Genomic DNA, 25,483 nt, shown 5'->3' with positions numbered 1-25,483 from the left:
CTCGGGGACAGAGACTCGGAGCTCTCACTTACCATCTTGTTCACATCCATGACCGAAGCGGTAGGGTGTCCTCCCCACACCCAGGGAGATCCCGGGTACCCCCCACTGAAGACTGGTGGCGGCTACTGCAGCCCCGGGGGTGCCATGCTGCTTGCTGGCAACGGCGGCCAGCGGGGGCCCTGGTGGTGGCCGGCGGCACCGCTGCTGGACCGAGGACGGCGGGGGCGGGGCGGGGAGGGTAGGGGATGGAAGGGGAGGGGACGGGAGGGGAAGGGCGCCAGCGGGGGAGGCGCGGTTCTTCGGTGTAGCTGGAGAACGTGCTCTTGAGGGGAGGGGCCCGGGGAACCCCAAGATCCGCCTCAAGAAGTGAGGACACCGCGCGATGGATTCCGGGACCCTGAGGTCCCTCGGAGCACAGAGAAGAGGGTGTGATTTGAATAACAAAAGGTCTCTTTTCGGCAGCTGCCCAGGCGGATGGGATCACTGACGAGCCAGGAGCTGGGGGCCACCAGGAAGTGTGTGTGTGTGTGTGTGTGTGTATGTGTGTGTTGTGCGCTCGCGCGCGCGCGCCCTTACATGCATGCAAGCATGTGTGAATGTATGTGTATGTACGCCGCGTGTGTTTCCGTGGAGGGCTCCGTGGGACTCAGGAAGTGCGCGGGGGAGGTGGCAGAAGGAGCGGGAGAGATACCCCCTCAACCACGAATGTGCACATTCCAGCGAGGGCAGGGGTCCAGCCCCTTGTCCCTTCTCCACTTGGCTTCCCCCCCCCCCCCCCCCCCGTGGACAAAGAGGTAATTGAGAGGCTGCAGTTGGCCTCCCGAGGCTAATCCCCGGGGGCCTCCCATGCGAGGCTGGGGGCTCCAAACAAATGGGCGAATGGAAATGACGGTGCTAGGTATCCTTCCTCTCCAGCCTTCAAGGGGCAGGCCCTCGCTCCCAAGTAGCAGCAAGCCTGTCCCTTTCTGGAGGAGAGACTGGCTGCCTGGCTTCTAAATTGAGTGTCTACGCCCTCTCAGAACCCCTACCTTCACAGCCCAACCCTGCTTCCCCGCCAACTTCCTATCCTTGGAGAATCCCTTGGCTGGCTCTCTGCTTTGGGAGACACAGCTGGTGTCTAGAGCAGGACTCCAAGTAAAGGCTCCTTTGGTGTAAGGTTTCCCAGGAGACAGAAGTCTTCCTCCTCCTAAATCAGAGGCAATCTGGTTCGTGGTGTAGTTAAGACGCCAGAGATCTGACAGTCCACTAGGCCAACTCTTCCTTACACAGGCAGGAAACTGAGGCCCAGAAGAGAGTGAATTGGCCCCTTGTAATAAACCTCAATGCAGACAGTAGCCCCCAAGCCGCAAAGGGCTCCCAGAGATGCCCTCCAGTTGGAGCACACAGCTTTACAAAGCTTTGCATTTTGTATGTGTGCAGTGCATAGGAGGAGGGAGACGGAATGGAGGCTGGAGGGCACAGGTCTTCAGCGATCCCTTTGTGCATAAGCACACTCAGGTGTCACACTGCGCGAGTGTGGCAGTCAGTGGGCAACTTTCAAGAGTCCGTTCTCTCCTTCCGTCTAGCAGGGTCCTGAATAACAACTGGGTGATGGGGCTCGGCAGCAAGCACCTTTGCCAGGCCTCCACCGCATCTTTTGAGGGTCTCTCACTGATTTGGCTGGGCTGGTGATTGGACAGTGAGGTCCAGGGATACACTAGTCTTCCCTTCGCCACACTGGGATGACAGACAGTGTGCCCAGCTTTTCACATAGGTTCTGGGGATCTAAATTCAAGGGCTCTTGCTTATGTGGCAAGCTCCTTACTAAGCCTGTGCCCCCTCCCTTTTAAGTTATTTGATGTGTGTGTGTTGCCAGCATGTATGTTTGTGTATCATGTGCATGACACTCAGGGCCTGTAAGGGGTCAGAGGAGGGCACTGGATTCCCTCGAATTGGAGCTGCAGATGGTTGTGAACCACAGTGTGGGTTCTGGGCACTGAACCTACGTTCTCTCCAAGAGTAGCCAATGCTCTTAGCCTCAGAGCCATCTCTCTGGACCCTGGTTTTGTTTAAGATGGTCTCACTGCATAGCCCTATAGCTGACTTGGAATTCTCTATATAAACCAGGCTGGCCCCACACCCACAGATATCTGCTTGCCTCTACCTCCCTAGTGGGACTCAAGGCTTGCAGTAGGCTTCACAGACTTTCTTTTTCGAGACAGGGTCTCACAAAGCTCAGGCTGAGGATGAGCTTGATAAAGACTTTCAAAGGAAGAAGGGATAGGCCCCACCCACTACCAGGAAGTAGACCCCGCGCCTCTCAGTACCTACAGGAAGAAGTCTGCTGGACGGGCTAGCAGCCCCCTCCCTTTGCAATTCGAGTTCTTCTCAATGAAAGTGGGACTTCATTGATAAGAACTGGAGAACTGTGTGCAGGAACTAGGCGTGGTGGCAATCCCAGCACTGAGGTGGGGGATGGGGTTTCCTGAGTAGCCTGGGCTACACAGCCAGGACCTACAATTAAAAAGATGCTGCCTCAAAAATAGTCAAAAAGTCTGTGAACCATCAAGCGTGGAACTGGTTGGCAGATCAAGGAGTCCCAACAGACGCTTTTTATCTGAGTGTGGGCTTCTGGTGTTACTGGATTCATTCATTCATTCATTCATTCATTCATTCATTTATTTTTGTTTTTGTCTTGAGATGGTTTCTCAGTGTAGCCCTGGCTGTTCTAGTACTCACTTTGTAAACCAGGTTGGCTTTGAACTCACAGAGATCCGTCTCCCTCTGCCTCCCGAGTGCTGGGATTAAATGCTACCACCGCCTGGTTGGAACATACACTCTTAATCCACTGAGGCATGACCTTAACCCTTGTCTTCACCTTAGATTGTGACCTAGTAACATTAAATTTTCCAGCTTCTGGACTCCATGGCTGTGAGAAGACAGGATTCTGTTTCTGTTTTTAAATTACATTTATTTGGTGTGTGTGTGTGTGTGTGTGTGTGTGTGTGTGTGTGTGTAGATCATAGGACAACTTGCAGGAATGAGTTCTCGTCCCACCATGTGAGTCCCGAGCAGCAAACTCAGGTCCTCGGGTTGTTGGGCTTGGTGACAAGCACCGGAACCATTGAGCCATGATGCTGGCCCCAGGATTCTGATGTTTTAATTACTGAGCTTGTGGTCAGCTTTGTTACAGCAGTTACAGGAGATGCACACAGGTCAAAGGTCAGCAAGTGCTGGTGCTCCGGCTTTGGCACTCAGCCGCCCAGAGGCTGTGATGCTTTTGGAAGGCTAACTCACCTTGAAGCTGTGACAAAAGAGGACAGGCTAACCAGGGGCAGGGCTATGACTTCCTCCCTTTACAGGGGTAGGCGAGACCAGTGCAAAAGTGCCTTAAAAAAAAAAAAACAAAAAAAAAAAACCAGCCTCCGGGGACTGGCAATCTGGTCCAGCAGGTAAAGATGCTTGCTGACAAACCTAAGGATCTGAGTTCAAACCCTGGGACCCACACGATGAAAGGAGTTAACTGACTCCTATAAATTGTCATCTGATCTCCACATAAGGACCATGGCAATGTGTGACCCTCTCATATGTAAATAAATGTAATAAAAATTTAAAGCAAAAACATCCTCTGAACTTATTCACATGCCTCCAGTCTCTTGTCTCTTTCTTCTTACAGTAAATTAGCTACAATTAATTAATAGTAATAATTAACAATAAATTATAGTATACCTTAAATAACAAGTAAATCTTATTTTGGTTTATTTTGTACCAAGATCCTAAACGCTATAGCCTCCTCTCCCTCCCTTACAGTCTTCCTTCTCCTAGCTTTCCACCCCTCCTTCTTCCTCAGGCTGCTCATCTGTAATAATTTAGTGAGACCCTGTTTCAAAATAAAAAGCCTAAAGAGGGCTGGCTCAGTGGTAGAGCCCCTGCCTAGAATCCCCCAGTGAGGGACTGGTGTGGGGCTCAGTGACAGAGTGCTGTCCTAGCAGGTATGGAATCCTCACCACTACAAAGAAAGTTTGAGGGAGAGCCGGGCGATGGTGGCGCACGCCTTTAATCCCAGCACTCGGGAGGCAGAGGAGGCGGATCTCTGTGAGTTCGAGACCAGCCTGGTCTACAAGAGCTAGTTCCCGGACAGGCACCAAAAGCTACAGAGAAACCCTGTCTCAAAAAAAAAAAAAAGAGAAAGTTTGAGGGAAAAGAGGTGAGAAGGCTGCCATTCCTTGACAAACCTAAACAGAGGCTGGTGGATGTGTCCTGGAGGAGGCTGACACCTACTGGTGACTAGATTTGTACAGCCTAGCCCTACCTACCACGCCATTCCTTGAGTGCCAGGCCAGGGCAGGACCTTGTTACAGGGTATTGTGCTGTAGGGGTGTTAAATTTCAGTAATCCCGAGTAATAAGGCTATTTATTAGTAATCAATCGTCCTTGTCAAAGGGCCTTTGAGGTCTCAGTTGTGCTATTGTAAAGCTCTCTGCAGGGCAGTGGTGTTTACAAAATGCCTTTTGGTTTATTACCTCATTCAGTCCCTGTGAGCCACCAGGTAGGCTGGGGCAGAATGTACTGTCATGACTGCATGGATACTTCCTGATGGAGCTATAGTTTTGGTTGTTAGCCTAGCCTTTAACTGCCGAGCCATCCCTCCAGGTCTCCTGATGGAGTTATAAGGAATGGTGACCATGGAACCTCTGGATAAGCAAAAATGGGCCGGAGGTTCTTGGTTTTATTTTGTTTTTTGTTAAAGATTTATTTATGTCAGGCGTTGGTGGCACACACCACCTTTAGTCCTAGCACTGGGGAGGCAGAGGCAGGCAGATCTCTGTGAGTTCAAGGCTAGCCTGGTCTATAAGAGCTAGTTCCAGGATAGGCTCCAAAGCTACAGAGAAACCCTATCTCAAAAATACAAAAAAAAAAGATTTATTTGTTTTATGTATATGGCGCTCTATCTGCATGTACATGCATGTACACCTACATGTCAAGAAAAGAACATCAGATCCCATTATAGATGGTTGTAAGTCACCACATGGTTGCTGGGAACTGAACTCAGGACCTTTGGAAGAGCTGTCAATGCTCTTAACCATTGAGCCATCTCTCTAGCCCCCTTGTATTTTTTGACAACTGTTTTATTTGTTATGTGCACATGGTGTGTGTGTGTGTGTGTGTGTGTGTGTGAGAGAGAGAGAGAGAGAGAGAGAGAGAGAGAGAGAGAGAGAGAGGACAACTTTCAAGACCATTTCTCCACTTCTGCCATGTGGGTTCTCAGGATCAGACTCAGGTCAGGTCTTCAGGCTTGCTGGCAAGTGTCTTTCCCTGCAGAACTTCCTCCCCAGCCCCTATTCTTCTTATTTAGAGACAGAGTCTCATGTACCCCAGTTGGACCTCAAATTCTCTTACACAGCCTTGCTGGCTTTGAACGTCGGGCATTCCTGCTTCTACCTCCCATGTGCTGGAATCACTGGCATGCGCCGCCATACTTGGCTGTTTTTATTATTTTTTGTTTGTTTTGTTACACAGTCTCTCTGTGTAATTAATACTGGCTGGGAATTATTTATCTATTTATTTTTATGTGTATGAGTGTGTTGTCTGCATGTCACATGTGTGCCTGGTGTCCATGGAGTCCAGAAGAGGACATGGATTCTCTGGAATTACAGTTAAAGATGGTGTGTGTGTGTGGGGGGGGGGGTGGTGGTAGGGGAACTGGAGCTATGGCTTAGCAGTTAAGAGCACAAGCTGTTTTTGCAGAGGACCCAAGTTTGATTCCTAGCACCCACACAATGGTTCACAGCCACCTGTAACTCCTGTCCCAGGCAATCCGATGCCTTCTTCTGACCTCCACAGGGACTAGGAACATATGTGGTAAACAGATATGCATACAAGACAAATCATTCACACAATAAAGATATGAATGTATGTATGCATATAGAAAGTTGTGTGTCTCCATGTGTATTGGGTACTGAGAAACATGAGGTCCTCTGAAAGAGCAGCCGGTACTCTTAAACCCTGAACCGCCTCCCCAGCTCCTGACGTCCCTCCAGAGTGCTGGGGTTTTAGGTGTGCACGACCATACCCATCGTAAGTTTCTGCAACCTTGTCTACTATGCTTTAACTTTTGGGTTGTGGCTCAGTGGGTGGAGGGCTTGCCTAGCATGTATGAAGCCCTGAGCTCCACTCCAGGGTCCTGTAAACCCAGCATGGTGCTACATACTTGCAATCCCAGCACTCGAGAGATAGAGGCAGGAAGATTAGAAATTCAAGGTTGTCTCTGGCTACAGAGTGAGTTTAAGGCCAGCCTGGGCAACATGAGACACTTATTCAAAACCTACAACATGGGCTAGAGAGATGGCCCATCACATACACCACACAATAATAATAATTAAATCGTTGTTCAGTTTCGTTTTGTTTTTTGTTTTTGAGACAAGATTTCTCTGTGTGTAGGCCTGGCTGTCTTTCCTTCAAATGCAGAGATAAGCCTGCCCCTCCCGAGTGCTGGGATTAAAGGTGTGAGACACTACACCTGCCTATAAAATATGAAATAAATCTTTTAAAGAAAAAGAGCTGGACAATGGTGACGCACAACTTTAATCCCAGCACTGGGGAGGTAGAGGGAGGCGGATCTCTGTAAATCTGAGGCCAGCCTGGTCTACAGAATGAGTTCTAAGACAGCCAGGGTTACACAGAGAAACTCTGTCTAGAAAAACCAAATTAAAAAGAAAAAGAGAGGGAAAAATGGAAAAAGAAAAAAAATAAAGAACCAGAATGATGGTTAAGCATGTGCCTGTGAGGGGCCTCCAGAGATGTATCCCGAGGGCTCTGGTCTAATCAATGGAGTAATTACTTAGTGCATTCATAATCATTCATAATATGCCATTATAGAGTGGTCAAAGGGAGGAGGTGGGGCCTGGTTGGAGGAAAGTCACTGGGTGAAACTTTTTTTTTTTTTGATACAGCATCTCTTGTAGCTTAGGCTAACCACAACCTTGGTATGTACTTGAGGATGACCTTTAACTCCTGATCCTGTTGCCTATCCCCAGGTGGCTGGGATTACAGGCTTGTCCCACCATGCTCAGTTTGTGTGCTACTAAGGATGGAACTCAGGTGTTTGTGCATCCCAGGTGTGGTAGTTTAAATGCAACTGGCCCCCATAAACTCATAGGGACTGGTACTATTGGGAGGGGTGGCCTTGTTGGAGGAAGTGTGTCATTGTGGGGGTGGGCTCTGAGGTCTCTCATGCTCAAGCCAAGCCCACTACTCAGTCCACTTCCTGTTGCCTACAAGTCAATATGTAGAACTCTCAGCTCCTTCTCCAGCACCATGTCTGCCTGCACACTGCCCTGTCCCACCACGACGATAATGGTCTAGACCTCTGAACTGTAAGCCACCCCGATTAAACATTTTCCTTTGTAAGAGCTGCCATGGCCATGGTGTCTCTTCACAGCAATAGAAACCCTGACTAAGACACCAGGCAAGTCTCCACTGAGTTACACCCACAGTCCATTTGCTTGTTTTGAATCAGTCTGAGACCCCAGCCCACCACAATCAGGGTGGGTCTTTCCTCCTTAGTTATATGTCTCTGGAAACACCTTCATGATTCTACTTATTACATTTTATTTGTTTATTTATCTGTTTGTTTATTTATTTATTTTTGGGGTAGGTTCTCACTGTGCAATTCTGGTTGACCTGAAACTCAATATGTAGTCCAGGTTGGCTTCAAATTCAAGAGATAAACCTGCCTCTACTTCCCAAATACTGGGACTAGCGGCAGGCTCTGCCACACATGATACATTCTGTGTGTGTCTGTGTGTGTGTGTGCGCGCACGCGCGCGTGTACAGTGTATGCCAGAGGAGAAGAGAGAGAACATATGGGGGGGGGGCATCAAAGGATGACTCGAGGGAGTTCGGATTCTCCTTTTCCAATCATGTGTCCCAAGGAGTGAACTCAGGTTGTCAGTCTTGAAGTCAAGCACCTTTGCGGGTCAAGCCATCTTGCTGACCCAGGACTCATCTAAAGTTTATCAGGTAGACAATCAAGATTAATCACTACACATAGGGGCAACAGGGCGGAGCTGAGCAACTCTCTTAGGCCAGCTGGTCCCCAGGAGGATGTCCTGGACGGCCCTGGATGTCTTAGACTCGTCCTCAGAGAGACAAGTCTAGCGTTCTGAATGCCCAGAGCTGTTCCCAGTCTTGTCACCCGCTGTGGTGCTAAAAAAGCTGAGTGTCAGTAGCTCTGAGTCCTGAGCTGACCCCACAGCAGGTGCCGGGGCCTCAGGTCCCCTGGTGACCTGCCATAGACAGTCATCTGTGGGAAGGATACCACCGTATGTGTTGTGTTTGCCTAATGGAGCAAACAGGAGAGTGGACTGCAAGCTCCCCAAATCTCCCTCAAGGGCACTGGAGCGACAGCATCCAGGCAAGGGCGACTGGATAAAGACCCAGTTACAGGGCTGAGGATGTGGCTCAGTTGGTAGAGGGCTTGCCTAGCGTGCATGAAGCTCTGGACCCATCCCTGGCACCACATACACAGGGCATGGTGGCATACACCTGCTGCCAGAACACTCAAGATTTAGAGGCAGGAAGATGAAAAATTCAAAGACATCCTTAGCTGGATGAATTAGAGAACAGACTCGGCTACGTGAGACCCTGTGTCAAACAGCACCAACGGGGTGAAGAGATGGCTCCCTCGGCAAAGTCCTTGCTTCATAAATGTGAGGACCCATTTAATCCTCAGCGGCCAATGGCCAGGCTAACTACTGCTGCACATGCTTGGAATCCCAGGAGCTGGGAAAGGAGGAGACAGGAGGATGCCTGGGGCTCGATGGGCTGTCAGTCCAGCCTACTCAGTAAGTTCCAGGTTCAATGAGAGACCTTGCCTTGAAAAGCAAGAGAAGGCTAAGTGAGTAAAGGCCAAGCCTGATGACCTGAATTTGATCCCCAGATCCCACATGGTGGAGGGAGAGAACCCACTCCCGAAAGTTGTCCTTTGACCTCCACATGGGCACTGGGGCATGCGAGTGTGCACACGCGCAGGTGCACACACACACACTAAATAAAATATTATTTAAAAAATATTTTTGCTCACTATGTAGCATTGGTTGTCCTGGAACTCAATATATACCCCAGACTGGCCTCGAATTCAGAGATGTGCTGCCCACCTCTGCCTCCTGAGTGCTGGGATTAACAGCCTGGCACCGACCTCTCACCATCTGTGTGTGTACACACAGAACAACAATAAAACAAAGAAGCCTAGTTACTGCTGCCTGGGCCTGCATTCGCCCTAATAAACGGTGTGTAGCTATGCTTTGCCACAGGATGGATGCTCGCTCATTGGTGGCACGCCAGGCTGTGTTTGCGCAGCCCTATCTATCACATAGCCTGGATGCTGAGCCACTTTGAAGATGGTACCCAGGCCCCCGTAAGTAGTAACGTCTGCTTCCTCCTATAGCCACTGTCCACTTTGACTTGGGTCAGCTCAGCTCAGCTCAGCAAAGGCTCCAATCACTTTCCGCTGGCAGTCTGTCTGTCCTTTAGAAGAGAGGCCGTCAGCAAAGACAGATCTGCCCCCGGCCACTCTGGGCACCAGCTGGGGATGCCAGAGCTGTCCCTGGGGGAAGGCTGAGAGCTTTGGCATCAATGAATAATGAGAAGAGGATGGAAGCGCCATTGAGAACCAGCAAAGGTCAAGTGCTCTGTGGTCATCCCAGCCAAGGTCAGTCTGGGGCACTGCCCCCACGAGCTTAGCAGCACAGTCACTGACAAAAGGTGTCTGGAAGTGTGGCCTCCTGGGCTGGCTAAGGACTGGCTGGCTCCTAGGGGGGACCGCTGAGGAGTTCCAAGTGTCTTATCTTCTGGTACCCACTCAAGTATATAAACCCAGAGGACTCAGCCTTGGTATTTTTTTTGTCTATATGTATGTTGGCGCGGGGGGGGGGGGCAGAAGTGAACCTTGGGTATTGTTCATCAAGCACTCTCATACTGGCTGGTTTTATGCCAACTTGACACAAGTTCTCAATTGAGAAAATGCCTCTATATGATCCGGCTGTAAGACATTTTCTTAATTAGTGATCAATGGGGGTGAGCCCCGCTGTTGTGGGTGGTGCCACCCCTGGACTGGTGGTCCTGGGTTCTATAAGAAAGTAGGTTCAAGCTAGGTGGTGGTGGCACACACTTTTAATCCTAGCACTCAGGAGGCAGGGGCAGGTGAATCTCTGTGAGTTCGAGGACAGCCTGGTCTACAGAGTGAGTTCCAGGACAGCCAGGGCTACACAGAGAAACCCTGTCTCAAAAAACAAAACAAGAAAGGAAGGAAGGAAGGAAGGAAGGAAGGAAGGAAGGAAGGAAGGAAGAAAGAAAGGGGGGAGGGAGGGAGGGAGGGAGGGAGGGAGGCCAAGCAAGCCATGAGCAAGCCAGTAGGCAGCAGTCACCCATGGCCGCTGCATCAGCTCCTGTCTCCAGGTTCCTGTCCTGACTTTCTTTGATGATGAACTATGATGTGTAAGTATAAGCCAAATAACCCTTTCTTCCCCAAGTTGCTTTCATGGTGTTTCATCACAGCAATAGAAACACTAAGGTTTATGTTGTATGTATTTATTTAGGGACCAGGTCTCACTACATATCCTTAACTGGCCTGAAACTCAGAGACCTGCCTGCTCTGCCTCCTGAGTGTGGGAACTAAGTGGGTGAGCTACCATGCCAGGCCCCTGCCTTAGTATTTTAGGTAGAGTTTTTCATTGGCTTGGGGCTCACTGGAGGCTAGTCTGCCTGGCCAACAATTTCCAGGCATCCATTTGTCTCCTGGTGCTTGGACCATAAAGCCTGTGTCACTGTGCCTAGTCTTCTTAAAATAAACATTTTAGGGGCTGGAGAGATGGCTCAATGGTTAAGAGCACTGACTGCTCTTCCTGAGGACCATGGGATCAATTCCCAGCACCCACATGGCAGCTCACAACTGTCTGTAATCTCAGTTACAGGGGGCCCCACACCCATGGCAAACACCAATGCACTTTTAAAAATATCAATAAAAGTGATAAACTTCTAAAAAATTTAAATAATAATAACTTTTAGGGGTGGTGGTATATAAGCTTCCAGGTCTCAGGCAATTCCAAAGCTCACAGGGACAGGACATGCAAGTTAACTCTCGATCCCAGGCCTGACAAGCACTGGCCTCTGCATTGCAATCATTTGAGACACTGGTCCTATTCTAGGGTGTCTGATGTCACTTATTTCCAGACAGGCTAGGCATCAATATTTTAAAGCTACCCCAGGACGTTGTGACATACAGTCAATGCTGGAAGGAAGCCTTCTGGGATTCTTTTTCTCCCAGTGCTAGGACTAAAGATCCAGCTCTACTCTAGGTTGATTCAAGTCAAGGGCTCTACGACTGAACCACACCCCAGCCCCTCACTGGGGGATTCTAGTCAGGGGCTCTACGACTGAACCACACCCCAGCCCCTCACTGGGGGATTCTAGGCAGGGGCTCTACCACTGAGCCACAGTCCAGTCCTTTTTTTTTTTTTTTTTTTTTTTTTGGTTTTTCGAGACAGGGTTTCTCTGTGGTTTTTGGAACCTGTCCTGGAACTAGCTCTGTAGACCAGGCTGGTCTCGAACTCATAGAGATCCGCCTGCCTCTGCCTCCCGAGTGCTGGGATTAAAGGCGTGCGCCACCACCGCCCGGCCACAGTCCAGTCCTTATAGCCAAGACTGGAAACATGCCTAACCAGAGTCAGGACTAAAGAACCCTACCCTGGTCTTGTCTGATGCCAACATAGGGTGCAGGGAGGAAGAACCGTGGGACTTCCCTTCTGGCCTATACAGGGAATTTCCAAGTTTCTACCTGGAACTTTCCATCCCTTAGCCACAGACTATCTATGTAAGCTATAAGCGGGGATCTCCAAGCCCTTCGTCCCTTGGAGACCTCGTTCTCCCTTTATAATGCTACTCAAACGTAGGTGACCCAGGCCTTTGCTCACAATTTCCAAACAGCTGATGTATTGGGAAAGGACCGTACCTTCCATCCCGGAAGAGCTCTGCAAGAGCGACCCAACAGGGAAGAACACTGAGGCCGGATCTTCAGATCCTAACACTGTTGGGTTCCGGGATGCCAAAAGTGGGGCATGGGTGGCCGGCAGTGGTGAGGGGCCATACTCAATTCCCAGAGAAGGCTGGGAGCCGCTCAACCAAACCCCTGAATCAGCACCAGCTTGTGCGCGCTCCTGGGCCGTGCCTGCTCATCAGCCTGGGCGGGGTTGTCCACACAGGCAGCAATTTTGAAGCTCCTTGGTTTCCCAGCCCAGAAACAATTAGCTTCATCCTCTAAGAGGCCAAGGAAATTTCCAGGGCTCTTCCCTAAGAGGCAAAGTCCAGAATTATACCTCTGTCCAGTTACCTCATCCGCTACGGGGTCTGAGTATTTAGCCCAGGCTGGCGGCGATCCTCCAGCCTAAGACTCACGCATGCTAGGCAAACAAGCGGTAGAGATGTGTGCGTACAAGTGTGGCCCCAGTGGACCACGCAGAGGACCAGGATGCTGGCTCAGAGATGCCTGCGGTGAGACTACCGGCTTCCTTGCCCTGGGGAGGCGAGCAGCCAAGTTAATTCCACATTATTAGAGCTTCACAAGAAGCCAGCCCAGCCCAGCTGCTGAACAGCAGCAGTTTACAGGCCCTGGGGGAGAGCAAACAGAGGGGAAGACAAGCCCCCTCCCTAAATCGATCCGGGGTTATTTTTAGCTTTCTGTTCATCCCTGGGCTTCCTTTTTTAAGAATCTCAATGCAGACTTCGCGCAAAAGCCACGTAGCAGGGTGCAGCTGTTCCTGCAGGTAGCCCTCGGAGGGAGCGCTTGCAAGCACAGGCCTGAATGAAAAGGAGGAAGGCAGCAGCGTGTAAAGATGCAGGATTTTAGCACTCAAGAGACTGAGGCAGGGGGATAGCTGAGTTTGAGCCCAGCCTGGGCTATACAGTAAGACCTTGCTGCAAAAAGAAAAGTCTGGCGTGGTGGTGTACACCACAGCTCTAGCCCCAGGAATCATTGAGGACTGAGCAGACGGCTTGCTTGGCAGAGTGCTTGTCTTGCACACATGAGGTCCCGGGTTCAAGCCCAAAAAAAGAAAGAAAGAAAATAGTGCATAGAGCCAGGCAGAGCTGGCACATCTTTCAGTCCCTGGTACTTGGGAAGCTGAAGCAGGAGGACCCTCAACAGAGGAATCTGGGTCAGCCTGGGCTACATAGCATGACTTCCATCTAAGTCAATAAAGAAGTGAATAAGTAAACAGCACGGTGGAGTTGGGTACAACATGAAAATAAAAACCGCATGAAATTAGCTAGAATCAGCAAGGATGAATCCGGGGGGCGGGGGGACTTCCTCTTAGGTCTGAATGTCCGATGTATCTTCTGCTCACTGAAAATGGCTAATCTTCAGCCTCTTTCTCTTAAGGTTTCTTTATTAGCATATATTACACACACACACACACACACATATGTATATATATATATATATAATAAGGAGTTTATTTTGTTTGCTATTTGCTATTCTCTCTTTCTCTCTCTCTGATTACCACTGCCCAGTCATGTTTATATATAGGAGTTTTTGCCTGCATGTCTGTATACCATCTTTGTGCCTCATGCCCTCAGAGGCCAGAAGAGGACGTCGGATCCCTTGAGATTAGGATGACAGGTGGTTGTGTGCCACCACATGGGTCCTGGGAACGGAACCCGGGTCCTCTAGAGGAGAAGTCAGTGTTCTTAACCACTGAGACATCTCTCCAGCTATGTTCGTTTGTATGAGACAGGGTTCACTTTGTAGCCTTGGCTAGCCTGGAACTCCCCATGTAGACCAGGCTGGCCTCAGACCCAGAGAGATCCACCTCCCAGGAAGCCACCATGTCCTGCAATAATAGTTTCCATTATATTTTCTTATATCTCTATGATGTATTTGGATCCCATTCATTCCCAGCACCCTCTCTGCCCCTCTCACGCTGATCCCTTCCTCTTCTCAGCTAGTCCCTCTTCCATCTCCTGCGAGACTTTAACTCAGGTATCTGCAGGAACACCGGCACCTTACCTGTGGCTACACCACAGGAGAAAATGTCTCTCCCTTCCTTAGGCTCAATTCATTGCCCCAAGATTTTTTATTGCATTTTATTTATTTAGGGTACTAGGAACAGAATCAAGAGCCTTTCCCAGGCTAGGCAAGATGGCAGCCCCACTGAGTCACATCCTGAGCCCCTCCTTGGAGGATTCTTTTCTATTTCCAACCCCACACAGGAGAGTTTTATGAATGGGATGCTGGATTCTTACAGGGGATCCTGTGGCACACAGGCTTGCAAATGACTTTTGCTCCTATATCCATTGGAAGAAGGGATAGGAGGATTATGGGGTGGGGTGGATATAGGGTGGGGCAGGGAGGGTAGGTAAGGTGTGGGGATGGAGGAGAGGATAAGGTAGATTGCAGAGGGAGGGGAAGGTTAGGTTTCTAGCTTTTGGTAGGGTGTGGGGGTCTCGGCAAATACCAGTGTCAATCTGCCTGGGGCAAGAAGGAAGTCCAGTTCGATACAACTCAGTAGCTAGCTGTTCTTGGTTCCAACTTCTAGAGTCTGACATAATTAAGGCATTTAAGGAACAGACAGCCCTACGGTAAGGAAGCGTTACTCATGCCCCGAAGGATGAGAAGTCAGGGAGGGAGGGCGGAAAAACACTGCTAGTTTTCTTCACCTCCCCTGGACAACTGACGGAGGAGATGGGTGGAGAACCACAGGAAGCTCCTTAGGAGCTGGAAAATTCCAGGAGAGAGGTGATGAGGAGCAGACGTCATGGAGCCATGCATTACAACAGGAGCTCAGGAGTTGCTCTTGCTTGGGACTGAAGAGGTGGCTCAGTCAGTCAAGTGTTTGTTTTGAAGGCAGGAGAACCTGCGGTCAGATCACCAGCACACATATAAAAGCTGCACAGGCCTGCACTCTGAGCAGGGTGGGTGGAGAAAGGCAGATCTCTGGAGCTTGCCGACCAGCAGCCCAGCAGCCCCTTCTAGCTACTCCTCATTCCCGAACACACGGACTATCTTCTCTCTTCTTTCATGTCTAATTCATATTTGGGGCAGCTGGCTGATGAGTCCTTGGAGACTCTAGGAACAGCAGGGATGCTTGCCCTAAAATTCCAGTTATGCGAATCAGAAGTGGAGAGGATGCCCACGGTCCATGGAGGGTCTCCTCTTTCTATTGTCTCCGGAGAGGCAGGAGATAGGGTGAAGAAAGGGAGACCTAAGAGAAAAGGGCACCCAGGAAGCTAAGGTGGGAGAGATTCCTTAAGATAGTGTCCTATTTCCTGTTCCTGCAGCTGTGCTAAAACACTGTGACAGACACAACGTGAGGGAGAAAGGGTCTCTTCTGATTACAGCGCACAGTCCACGGTGGGAACGGGGCAAAGGTGGCTGGGCTTGAAGCAGCTGCTCACACCCCACCCACACTCAGGAAGCAGAGAATGGTGAACGCAGGCCACTCCTCAGCCCCTTTTCTCTGTTCACACCATCAAGGACCCCTGGTAGGGAATGGCAACGCCCCAAGTGGGCCTATCTTCCTAGCTCAATCTGTGCTATCAGCAGGCATGCTCAGAGAGCCGCATAGCAGCTGAGATCAAGTCCTACCAATTCAGCAACACTAATCATCACCGACAGTCAGGAGTAAATGGAGGAAGGGAGGTAGGCTCCATTGCCACAGAGCAATAGTTCTTTTTTTTTAAATATTTATTTGTTTATTATGTATACAATATTCTGTCTGTGTGTATGCCTTCAGGCCAGAAGAGGGCACCAGACCCCATTATAGATGGTTGTGAGCCACCATGTGGTTGCCGGAACTCGAACTCAGGTCCTCTGGAAGAGCAGGCAATGCTCTTAACCTCTGAGCCATCTCTCCAGCCCCCAGAGCAATGGTTCTTAACCCTCCCAATACTGCGACCCTTTCATACAGTTCCTCATGCTGTGGTGACCCCCAACCAAAAAATTTTGTTGTGATTTCATAACTGTAGTTTCACTACTGTTACGAATCGTAATATAAACAAACATCTGTGTTTTCCAATGGTCTGAGGCAACCCCTGTGAAAGAGTCAGTCAATGCCACAAGTTGAGAACCCCTGCCATAGGGGGAAAAGGCTTGATGATTCCAGGCTGGGACAGTCATCATCTTTCGTTATGGTAGGACATCAATGTGGTAGGGCCTGAGTCCCACCCCTAGTACTGCAAAAACAAACAAACCACCCAAATTACTTCATGGTGGACCCATGTGGCAGAACACACACGCACACACGCATGCACACACCCACACACGCATATGCACACACACACATCCTGACATACGCATGCTCATAAATGTAATATGAAAAAAAAGGATAGCATCTTCACTTTTGCCTGGAAATGCAAGGGTTTTTTGACCCTGAGGTAGGGTCTTGCCACATAGTTTAAGTTGGCCTTGAACTCATAATCTTTTTTTTAAAAAAAGATTTATTTATTTTTTTATTATTTTGAGACAAGGTTTCTCTTTGTAGCCTTGGCTGTCCTGAAACTCACTATGGGTTTCACTCAGAGTGAAACTCACTGGCCTCAACCTGGAGCTCCATCTACCTCAGCTTCCCAAGTACTGGGATTAAAGGTGTGGCCACCCTCGTCTGGCTTATTTATTCTTTTTTTTAATATTTATTTATTATGTATACAATAGTCTGTCTGTGTGTATGCCTGCAGGCAGAAGACCTCATTACCAGACCCCATTACAGATGGTTGTGAGCCACCATGTGGTTACTGGGAATTGAACTCAGAACCTTTGGAATAGCAGGCAATGCTCTTAACCTCTGAGCCATCTCTCCAGCCCTGGCTTATTTATTCTTATTATATGTGTTTATGTGCCAGAGGACGGTTGTTCACATGAGTGCAAGTGCCTGTGGAGGCCAGAAGAGGGCGCCAGATATCCTGGTAAGTTGCCCCATGTGGGCAGAGGGAACTGAACTCTGGTCCTCTACAAAAGCAGTGTGTGTTCTTAAACACTGAGCCATGCCTCCAGGCCTGTTCTTGATTCTTTAAACCCTGACTTTCTTTCCTATAGATTAGAGAGGCTCTCAACCTTCCTAATGCTGCGACCCTTTAACATAGTTCCTTGTAGTGTAGTGACCTCCAACCATAAAATTATTTTAATTTCCACTTCAAAACTGCATTTTTGCTACTGTTTTAAACTGTAATGTAAATCTCTCTTAGTCGATACCTGAGAGAGAGGTCGAGATCCACAGGCTGAGAACCACTGCTGTAGCTGGTACTGAAACTCGCTGTGATAAAGCTGCAGACCCTGGCTGCACAGGAGAAACTATCTCAGACAGGACTCAGCCTGCATGGCCCACAGCCTGGAGTCACAGCTCCCACTGCCAGGTAGTGGTGGGGGGTGGGGGGAGGGATGAGCACAGGCTAGTCCAACAAGATCTCAAAAGAGAAGGACAGAGGGAGGGTCCCAAGGAAGAGGCAGGGTAGGAAAGAGCAGTCAAAGACTCAGGAGCAGATTAGAGGCACACTGTGTTGATAGGCTGGTCCGGAGCTCGGGGTTCAGTCTCCAGGACCGTGACACAAACAAGTGACAAACGTGGAGGAAATGGACCGAGGCATTTCCACGACTCCAGTGGAACCCTGAGGAAATGAAGACGATGAGACACACGTCCCTGTGTGCCTACTGGCATTCAATGACGTCTACCGTATAAAGACAAAAACGAGATGGACCTAAGCTACTGGTGTGGTTCATTCTTTATACCAAAGTTAGGAGTTTGAAGACAGAGTTTGCCTTACCCTTCACTGCTAGTTGGTTAGTTTTTTACAGACAGGGTTTCTCTGTGTAGCCCTGGCTGTCCTAGAAATTTCTGCGCTCTGTAGACCAGGCTGGCCTCGAACTCAGAGATCCGACTGCATCTGCTTCCCGAGTGCTAGGATTAAAGGTGTGTGCCACCACCACTCAGCTGTATGGTAGGTTTTTAAAAAGGTTTCTTATACTTATTTACTTATGGTGTGTGTGTATATGTGTGTGTGTGTATGTACACTTATGTGCCGCAGCACTCCAGTGAAGCTCAGAGGACCGATCTGTGGAGTTGGCCAGTGATTTTACCTGAGTCATCTTGATAGTCCCCCATATGATGGATCATCATCATCATCATTATTTGGAGATGGGGTCTATCATATGATTTCCAAGACAGGCAGGGCTATAGAGTGAGATTCTGTTGAAGAAGAAGGGGAGGTGTTGTGGGGACTCCTTCAGTCAATAGCCTTTAAGATGCCGGCCCACTTTGGGCGTGGTCTCATGTTCTATAAATGCAATCCTCTCCGTGCGCTGGGAACTGGAACCCAATCCAACAGCCAAGAGGCCCAGAACAGGGTAAGATGGTTTTTAAAATGTTCCTGCCTCTGAAAATGGTCTGTCAGTTACTCCAGGCCTTAGCCAAAGTTGGTTGCCCCAATGTTGCAAATGAGACTTTGGATGATTGCCCAGGTAGCTGGTTGTTGCTGTTCTTGTACCTTTTGGAAGTTGCTTGATTGCACTTCCTGTTACTAAGGTAATATTATTTCCCTTCTCAGGTCTGTGATGGGGTTGAAGACTAGATAGTCATAGTTACTTTCCTCTCATGACTTAGCCAAGCCATTTTTAATATAAGACTGAGATGCCTTAGGATAGGATAACTATTGAAACATTCAACATATGTTTCTTGTTTGATGTTGTTCATGCTGGTTGTAATTCTAATTTTTATGTATGTTTTTGCCTCTTCTTTTCCCTGGACAATACTTGATATTTGCCGGGCGGTGGTGGCGCACGCCTTTAATCCCAGCACTCGGGAGGCAGAGGCAGGCGGATCTCTGTGAGTTCGAGACCAGCCTGGTCTACAAGAGCTAGTTCCAGGACAGGCTCCAAAACCACAGAGAAACCCTGTCTCGAAAAACCAAAAAAAAAAAAAAAAAAACCACAAACTTGATATTTGTTCTTATTGTATATAATTTTATATTAAGACTTAGAACTCTCTTACTTAGATAAAAGGGAGGTGTTGTGGGTACTCCTTCAGCCAATAGCCTTTAAGATACCGGTCCACTTTGGGCGTGGTCTCAACTACTATAAAGAAGGAGGAGAAGAAAGAGAAGAAGGGAAGGAAAGACAGTTGGAAAACAAAGACCCATTGGCTGGAAGGAGAAAGAGGCACAGGGCCGGTGAGACGGCTCAGGGAGCAAGAGTGCTTGCCTGTCAGTCTGAGAACCCAAGTTGTGTACCTGGAACCAACAAATGGTGGAAGGCGGGAGACAGCAGTCCCTAAGACGTCCTCTGATTCTACACCCAAGTTGTGGTGCACATTTATCCCCCACCCCTGCTCCATGCACACACAGATGGGGGAAATAGGCAGGAGAAAGAAAAAAAAAAAGGACAGCAGAGATTGGCTAGGATCAGAAAAAAAAAATCCAGCCACAAAAGGGTTAAAAAATTCCTAAAGGCGCATGGGGAACAGGGTGTTGCACTGGGGCTCCAAGGCCCAATTAACCTTCACCATAAAGCTATTCTGAGCGGCACAATACCACAAGGGGTGAGAAAGCAGAATAGGAACCCATTTATAGAGCGTGAGGACAATCTCATAAAATGGTATAAATACATACGTTCGTGCATATGCATAAGTGCATACGTATTTATAGGCAGGGTATTTATAGGCAGACACTGGAAAGAAAGACTTTAAACTGGTAACTGTGGCAATTCCTGAAACTGTTTTTAAAATAGCTTTTCTAAAATTAATATGATTAATGGGGAAATGTTATTTAAATAGGCACAGGAATGGGCAAGTATCAAAGGCAGGCTATAAAATAGACGTTCTGGAAATAATGGTGCCTTGCCAACCTACTCTGAGGGCTGGGAGAAATCCAAAGTTATCCACTTAATTCACAGATAGCGATGGGAGGGACATGAGATCTCCAAGACCTGGGCTCCCTGCAGGTTAAACGCCTCCAGCTCCTTGCATCAACCCCAGTATGAAAATAATACAAACAATACAATTTGAGCCGTCCAGACAGCAGGCAATAAAAGTGCTTGCCACCAAGCCCAGGGACCTGGGTTCAATCCCCCACACCCACATGGTGGAAAAAGAGGTGAGTGACTCCTGCTAGTTGCCCTCTGTCTGACCTCCACATACGCATCGTGGCATAGAGATAGATACACACATAAAAAGTACACACACACACGCATATACTTTTTTTTTTTTTTTGGTTTTTCGAGTCAGGGTTTCTCTATGTAGCTTTGATGTTTGTCCTGAAACTCGCTCTGTAGACCAGGCTGGCCTTGAACTCGCAGAGATCTGCCTGCCTCTGGGGCGTGCACCACCACCGCCTGGCCACACACGTACACTTTTTTGTTGTTGTTGTTTTTGTTTTTGCTTTTCGAGACAGGGTTTCTCTATAGCTTTGGAGCCTGTCCTGGAACTAGCTCTTGTAGACAAGGCTGGCCTCCAACTCACAGAGATCCACCTGCCTCTTCCTCCTGAGTGCTGGGATTAAAGGCATGCGCCACCACCGCCCGACCTACACATATACTTTTTTAAAGAAAGGAAACAACAAAATTCACTTTACAAGATTGTCAGCGAGACCAAGTAAGATCACAAATGCAAAGACTCTCAAATTCATTTAGACCGCATCGAGTCTGTCTTACACATGGTAAATGCCTTGGCACTGACCCAAGTCACAGTTAAACTGGGGTCATAAAATACAATGCCAATTCTAGACTATTCAGTCATGATTTCATGAGATGCCAAATCCCTAATTAGCTATTTAAAATATCTAAAATCATCAATTTGGGATCAGATGTAGTGGCACACCCTTGACTTTTTTTTAGGTTTTTCGAGACAGGGATTCTCTGGGTGGCCCTGACTGTCCTGAAACTCACTCTGTAGACCATGTACCCCCTACTGCCCGGCGCTCTCGCCTTTTAACTCCAGTACTCAGGAAGTAGAGGAGAGCAGATTTCTACAAGTTCCAGGCTGCCAGTGCTATATACTGAGACCCTGTACAAACAAACAAACAAATGCCAACTTGGGGGCTGAGGACATAACTCAGTAGGTAGCGTGCTTGCTAGCATGTCTGATGCCCTGGACTCCGTCCCCGCACTGCAGAAACTGGGAATGGTACACACCTGAATTCCCAGCAGCGAGGTGAAGGAGCTCAAAGTCATCTTTAGCTACCCAGCGTGCTCAAGTCCAGCCTGGGCTATGTCCATCGTTTCAAAACCAATCAATCCATCAGTTAAACAGCTGATTTAAAGTATTTGTCTGGTAACTCTGACTTTTAGGCTTCAATGGGGACAGCGTCTTTTTAAAAAATTTCATGTATTTTCGTGCGCAATGGAGAGCGCTTGTGAACGCACGTGTGTGCCACGGTACACACGTGGAGGTCAGAGGACAACTTTCAGGACTCAGTTCTCACATCCACCTTTACATGGGTTCCTTGGATGGAATCATGCCACGAAGCAAACATTTGCTTTACCTGACGAGCCATCCCAACAATCTGACAGCTTCCATCCCTTTCCCTGTGGTTTCCTCTGCATGGTTCATAACTTTTTGTTGAAAACCAGGCATTTCAGCCGGGCGGTGGTGGCGCATGCTTTTAATCTCAGCACTCGGGAGGCAGAGGCAGGCTGATCTCTGTGAGTTCAAGTCCAGCCTGGTCTACAGATCAAGTCCCAAGACAGGCTCCAAAGCTATAGAGAAAGAGGGGGGAGGAGAGGGCAGGGGAGGGGAGGGGAGGAGAGGGAAGGAGGAGGGGAGGGGAGGGAATGGAAGTAAAGGGAAGGGAAGGGAGGGGGAGGGGAGGAGAGGGAAGGGGAGGAGAGAGGAGGGAATGGAAGTAAAGGGAAGGGAAGGGAGGGGGAGGGGAGGGGAAGGAATGCAAGGAAGGGGAGGGGAGGAAGGGGAAGGGAGGAGAAGAGAAGGGGAGGGGAGGGGAGGGAAGGGAAGGGGGCATGTTATTAGCACCCCCAGAATCCGAGCTCTGCCCTCTGGAACGTTCTTCACGTGTCAGTTGCTATTTTCTTAATGACTTCCCCAGTGATTAAGCAAAGCCTGGGTTCCAGGGCATCTGTAGCTACTGAAGGCTTTGCTCCATTAACCTAGCAGCCAGCTAATGATTAAAATGGGATTTCCTGAGTTTTCTAGAACTAGAAACACCCTGCTCTTTGCCGAGAAGCTCAGCAAGTGTGTTGGGCAGAACCCTTCAGCACACAGCTGGCAGGGTGCTGTTTGCCGACTCTGAGGGAATCAGCCGAGAGCTAAGACCTCCTCAAGACTTTCCCGGGCAAGTGCCTACACACCAGAAAGACACACTCCTGCGATTGTCTGATTGTGCACATGTGCACACATCTCCCTCTGAATTCCAAGAATATGTTTTTTTCTTTTTCGTCTTTTCTTTTTGATTTTTGTTTTGTTTTGTTTTGAGACTGGGTCTTACTGTGTAATTCTGGCTATCCTGCAACTTGCTAATGTGACCAGGATGGCCTCAAACTCAAAAAGATCCACCTGCCTCTGCACTATACCTGGCATGTGTCAGAGCACCCCCCCCACACACACACACCAGCCAGGGTTTCTCTGAGTAGATGTGGCTCTTCTGGAATTCATTTTGTAGACCAGGGTGGTCTTGAACTTGGAGATCCACCTGCCTCTGCCCCCCAAGTGCTGGGATCAAAGGTGTGTGCTGCCACTGCTTGGCCATGTACAGAGCTTTTTAAAAAAATGGATATAGGGCTGGAGACAAACATACATGGAAGGAATGTTGTATATATAATAAATAAATAAATCTATAAAAGAAAAAAAATAAAAAAATGGATATAGTGTTCTGCCTGCATGTATGCCTGTAGGCCAAAAGAGGGCACCAGATCTCACTGTAGATGGGTGTGAGCTACCATGTTGTTGCTGGGAATTGAACCTGGGTCCTCTGAAAGAACAGCCAGTGCTCTTGACCTCTGAGCTATGTCTCCAGTGCCCATGTGGCAGAGCTTTTAAAAACAATTTGCAGGGCTAGAGGGATGGTTCATTAGGTAAAGGTATTTGCTGCCAAGCTTGATGACCTGAGCTCAATCCCAGTACCCACATGGTGGGTGGGGACAGGGTGGGGACAAGGGGCATGTGTGAGCTCCCACATTCACAAACCCCACAAATTAAATAAAAATATGATAATGTTTTTAAAGATCCCAGACCCTGCAACTTCATCCTCCAGTTTTCCTGCATGCTGCTCCTCTACTCCAGCTACTCTGGTTCCTTCATTATTATTTTTTTCTTTTTTTTAAAGACAGTCTTAGGCCGGGCGGTGGTGGCACACGCCTTTAATCCCAGCACTCGGGAGGCAGAGGCAGGCGGATCTCTGTGAGTTCGAGACCAGCCTGGTCTACAAGAGCTAGTTCCAGGACAGGAACCAAAAGCTACGGAGAAACCCTGTCTCGAAAAATCCAAAAAAAAAAAAAAAAGACAGTCTTGGCCAGGTGGTCTTGGTGTGCACCTTTAATCATATGTGGTTATGTGGTGCTGGGGCAAAATCCTGGGCTTCGTGCATGCTAGGCAGATACTCTACCAGCAGAGCTAGTTATATCTCTAATCCAAGGTAGAACCATCAAATCTTAATATTCTAGAACTGGAGAGTTAACTCAGAGGTTTAGAGAGTTCGGGTCCCTACACCCTATCAGGTAGCTCACAACTGTCTGTAACCCCAGTTCCAGGGGATCCAGCTCCCTCTTCTGGTCTCCATGGGTACCTGCACTCTTGTGCGCATACACAGAGAAATACAGTCACATAATTTTTTTGTTTTGTTTTGTTTTTTCGAGACAGGGTTTCTCTGTGGCTTTTGGAGCCTGTCCTGGAACTAGCTCTTGTAGACCAGGCTGGCCTCGAACTCACAGAGATCGGCCTGCCTCTGCCTCCCGAGTACTGGGATTAAAGGCGTGCTGAGCTATCTGTGGGTCCCCTCTGATTCCTTGCTGTTACATCAACCCCCCCCCATGAAACATGAGATTTTCGTTGTTGTTTATGTTTGTGTTTTGTGATTTTTGTGTTCTGAAGCTCTAACTGGCCTAAACTCATGATCCTCCAACCGCAGGTACTGAATTCTGGAACTCTGGTGAAGCAGTACACGCTGAGCCATCTCTCCAGCCCTGTCTGCTTTCTGTGAATACTGAACATTCAGGGTTCTTCAGAACCGTCCACCTTGACAGAATCCAAACCACCATTTGATTTTTTTGCTATGCCAATTTATCAAGTCATTCTCACTCTGTAGACCAGGCTGGCCTCAGACTCACAGAGATCCACCTGTCTCTGGCTCCTGAGTGCTGGGACTAAAGGCGTGCACCACCACCACCTGGCAAGTCCCACACTTTTAATAACATCCAAATGGAGCTAGGTTTAGGCCAGTCTGGTCTACATGTAGAACTAGTTCTGGGATGGTCAGAACTACACAGAGAAACGCTGCCTTGTAAAACAATAATCAGACTAATAATATCCAAATGGACTTCTTTGAACTCTCTTGCCCACATTTCTTTATTGTGTAAAAACAGATCATATATTTATTTTTCTGTGTATGAGTATCTGTCTGCACCATGTAGTACTCTTGGAAGTCAGAAGAGGGCATAGGATCCTTCCAAACTGGAGTTACAGACAGTTGTGAGTTGCTATGTGGTACAGGAAAATCAAGCCAGGGTCCTCTGTAGGAGTAGCGAGTACTCTTAACCACTGAGCCATCTCTCTAGCTCCCTCTTCTTTATCCTGCTGGGGGTGGGGAAGCAGATCTAGTTTCCTAAATACAAAGCTGACATTTCCAGGCTCTCCACATACCATAAAATCTCTGGGCGTTAGGGTGCACACCATTAATCCCAGCTCTCAGCAAACAGAGGCAAGGGGATGTCTGACCTACATAGAGTTCCAGGGCAAGGCTACATAGTGAGACCCCATCAATCAACCAACCAACCAATCAACAATCTCTGTCTGGCCCTGCCACCCTCCTTCAGGGCCCAGTTTCCCATGGCTTCCTCTCTGCTCCACCTTGATTCCCTCGCTCTCACTGTGCTCTGAGCCTTTGCAGGAGCTGTTGGCCTCGCAGTCTTCTCTCTTCAGCACTGGGCTATGAAAATCCTTTGATACCAGGGCTTATTTTCCTCAATGAGGAGTCCTCATATCCTAGGGCCTGACCCACACACAAGACACACAAGCCGGGCGTTGGTGGCGCACGCCTTTAATCCCAGCACTCGGGAGGCAGAGGCAGGCGGATCTCTGTGAGTTCGAGACCAGCCTGGTCTACAAGAGCTAGTTCCAGGACAGGAACCAAAAGCTACGGAGAAACCCTGTCTCAAAAAATCAAAAAAAAAAAAAAAAAGACACACACACATATACACAATCTCTCTCTCTCTCTCTCTCTCTCTCTCTCTCACACACACACACACACACAATCTCTCTCTCTCACACACACACACATACACAATCTCTCTCTCTCT

The 25,483-nt window shown here is 48.7% G+C and overlaps 1 protein-coding gene across 4 annotated transcripts in view; it reads right to left on the bottom strand.

The window, feature by feature from the left end:
• Positions 1-25,483, bottom strand: part of Hip1 (huntingtin interacting protein 1) — a 126,996-nt gene that overhangs the window by 73,607 nt on the left and 27,906 nt on the right. For 2 of the 4 annotated variants that reach the window (XM_075976884.1, XM_075976878.1), the window contains exon 1: positions 33-384. The exons of the other annotated variants lie outside the window; for them this stretch is intronic. In XM_075976884.1, the coding sequence (XP_075832999.1) occupies positions 33-50 (18 nt within the window). In that variant the 5' untranslated portion in view covers positions 51-384. Of the gene's footprint in view, positions 1-32; positions 385-25,483 lie in introns of those variants that run through there. 4 annotated transcript variants of the gene reach the window in all.

Source organism: Microtus pennsylvanicus, chromosome 1 (assembly GCF_037038515.1).
Source record: "Microtus pennsylvanicus isolate mMicPen1 chromosome 1, mMicPen1.hap1, whole genome shotgun sequence".
In the NCBI taxonomy this organism is placed as follows: Eukaryota; Metazoa; Chordata; class Mammalia; order Rodentia; family Cricetidae; genus Microtus; species Microtus pennsylvanicus.
The sequence above is the reverse complement of the archived record's forward strand: the minus strand, read 5'-3'. Positions and strand labels throughout refer to the sequence as shown.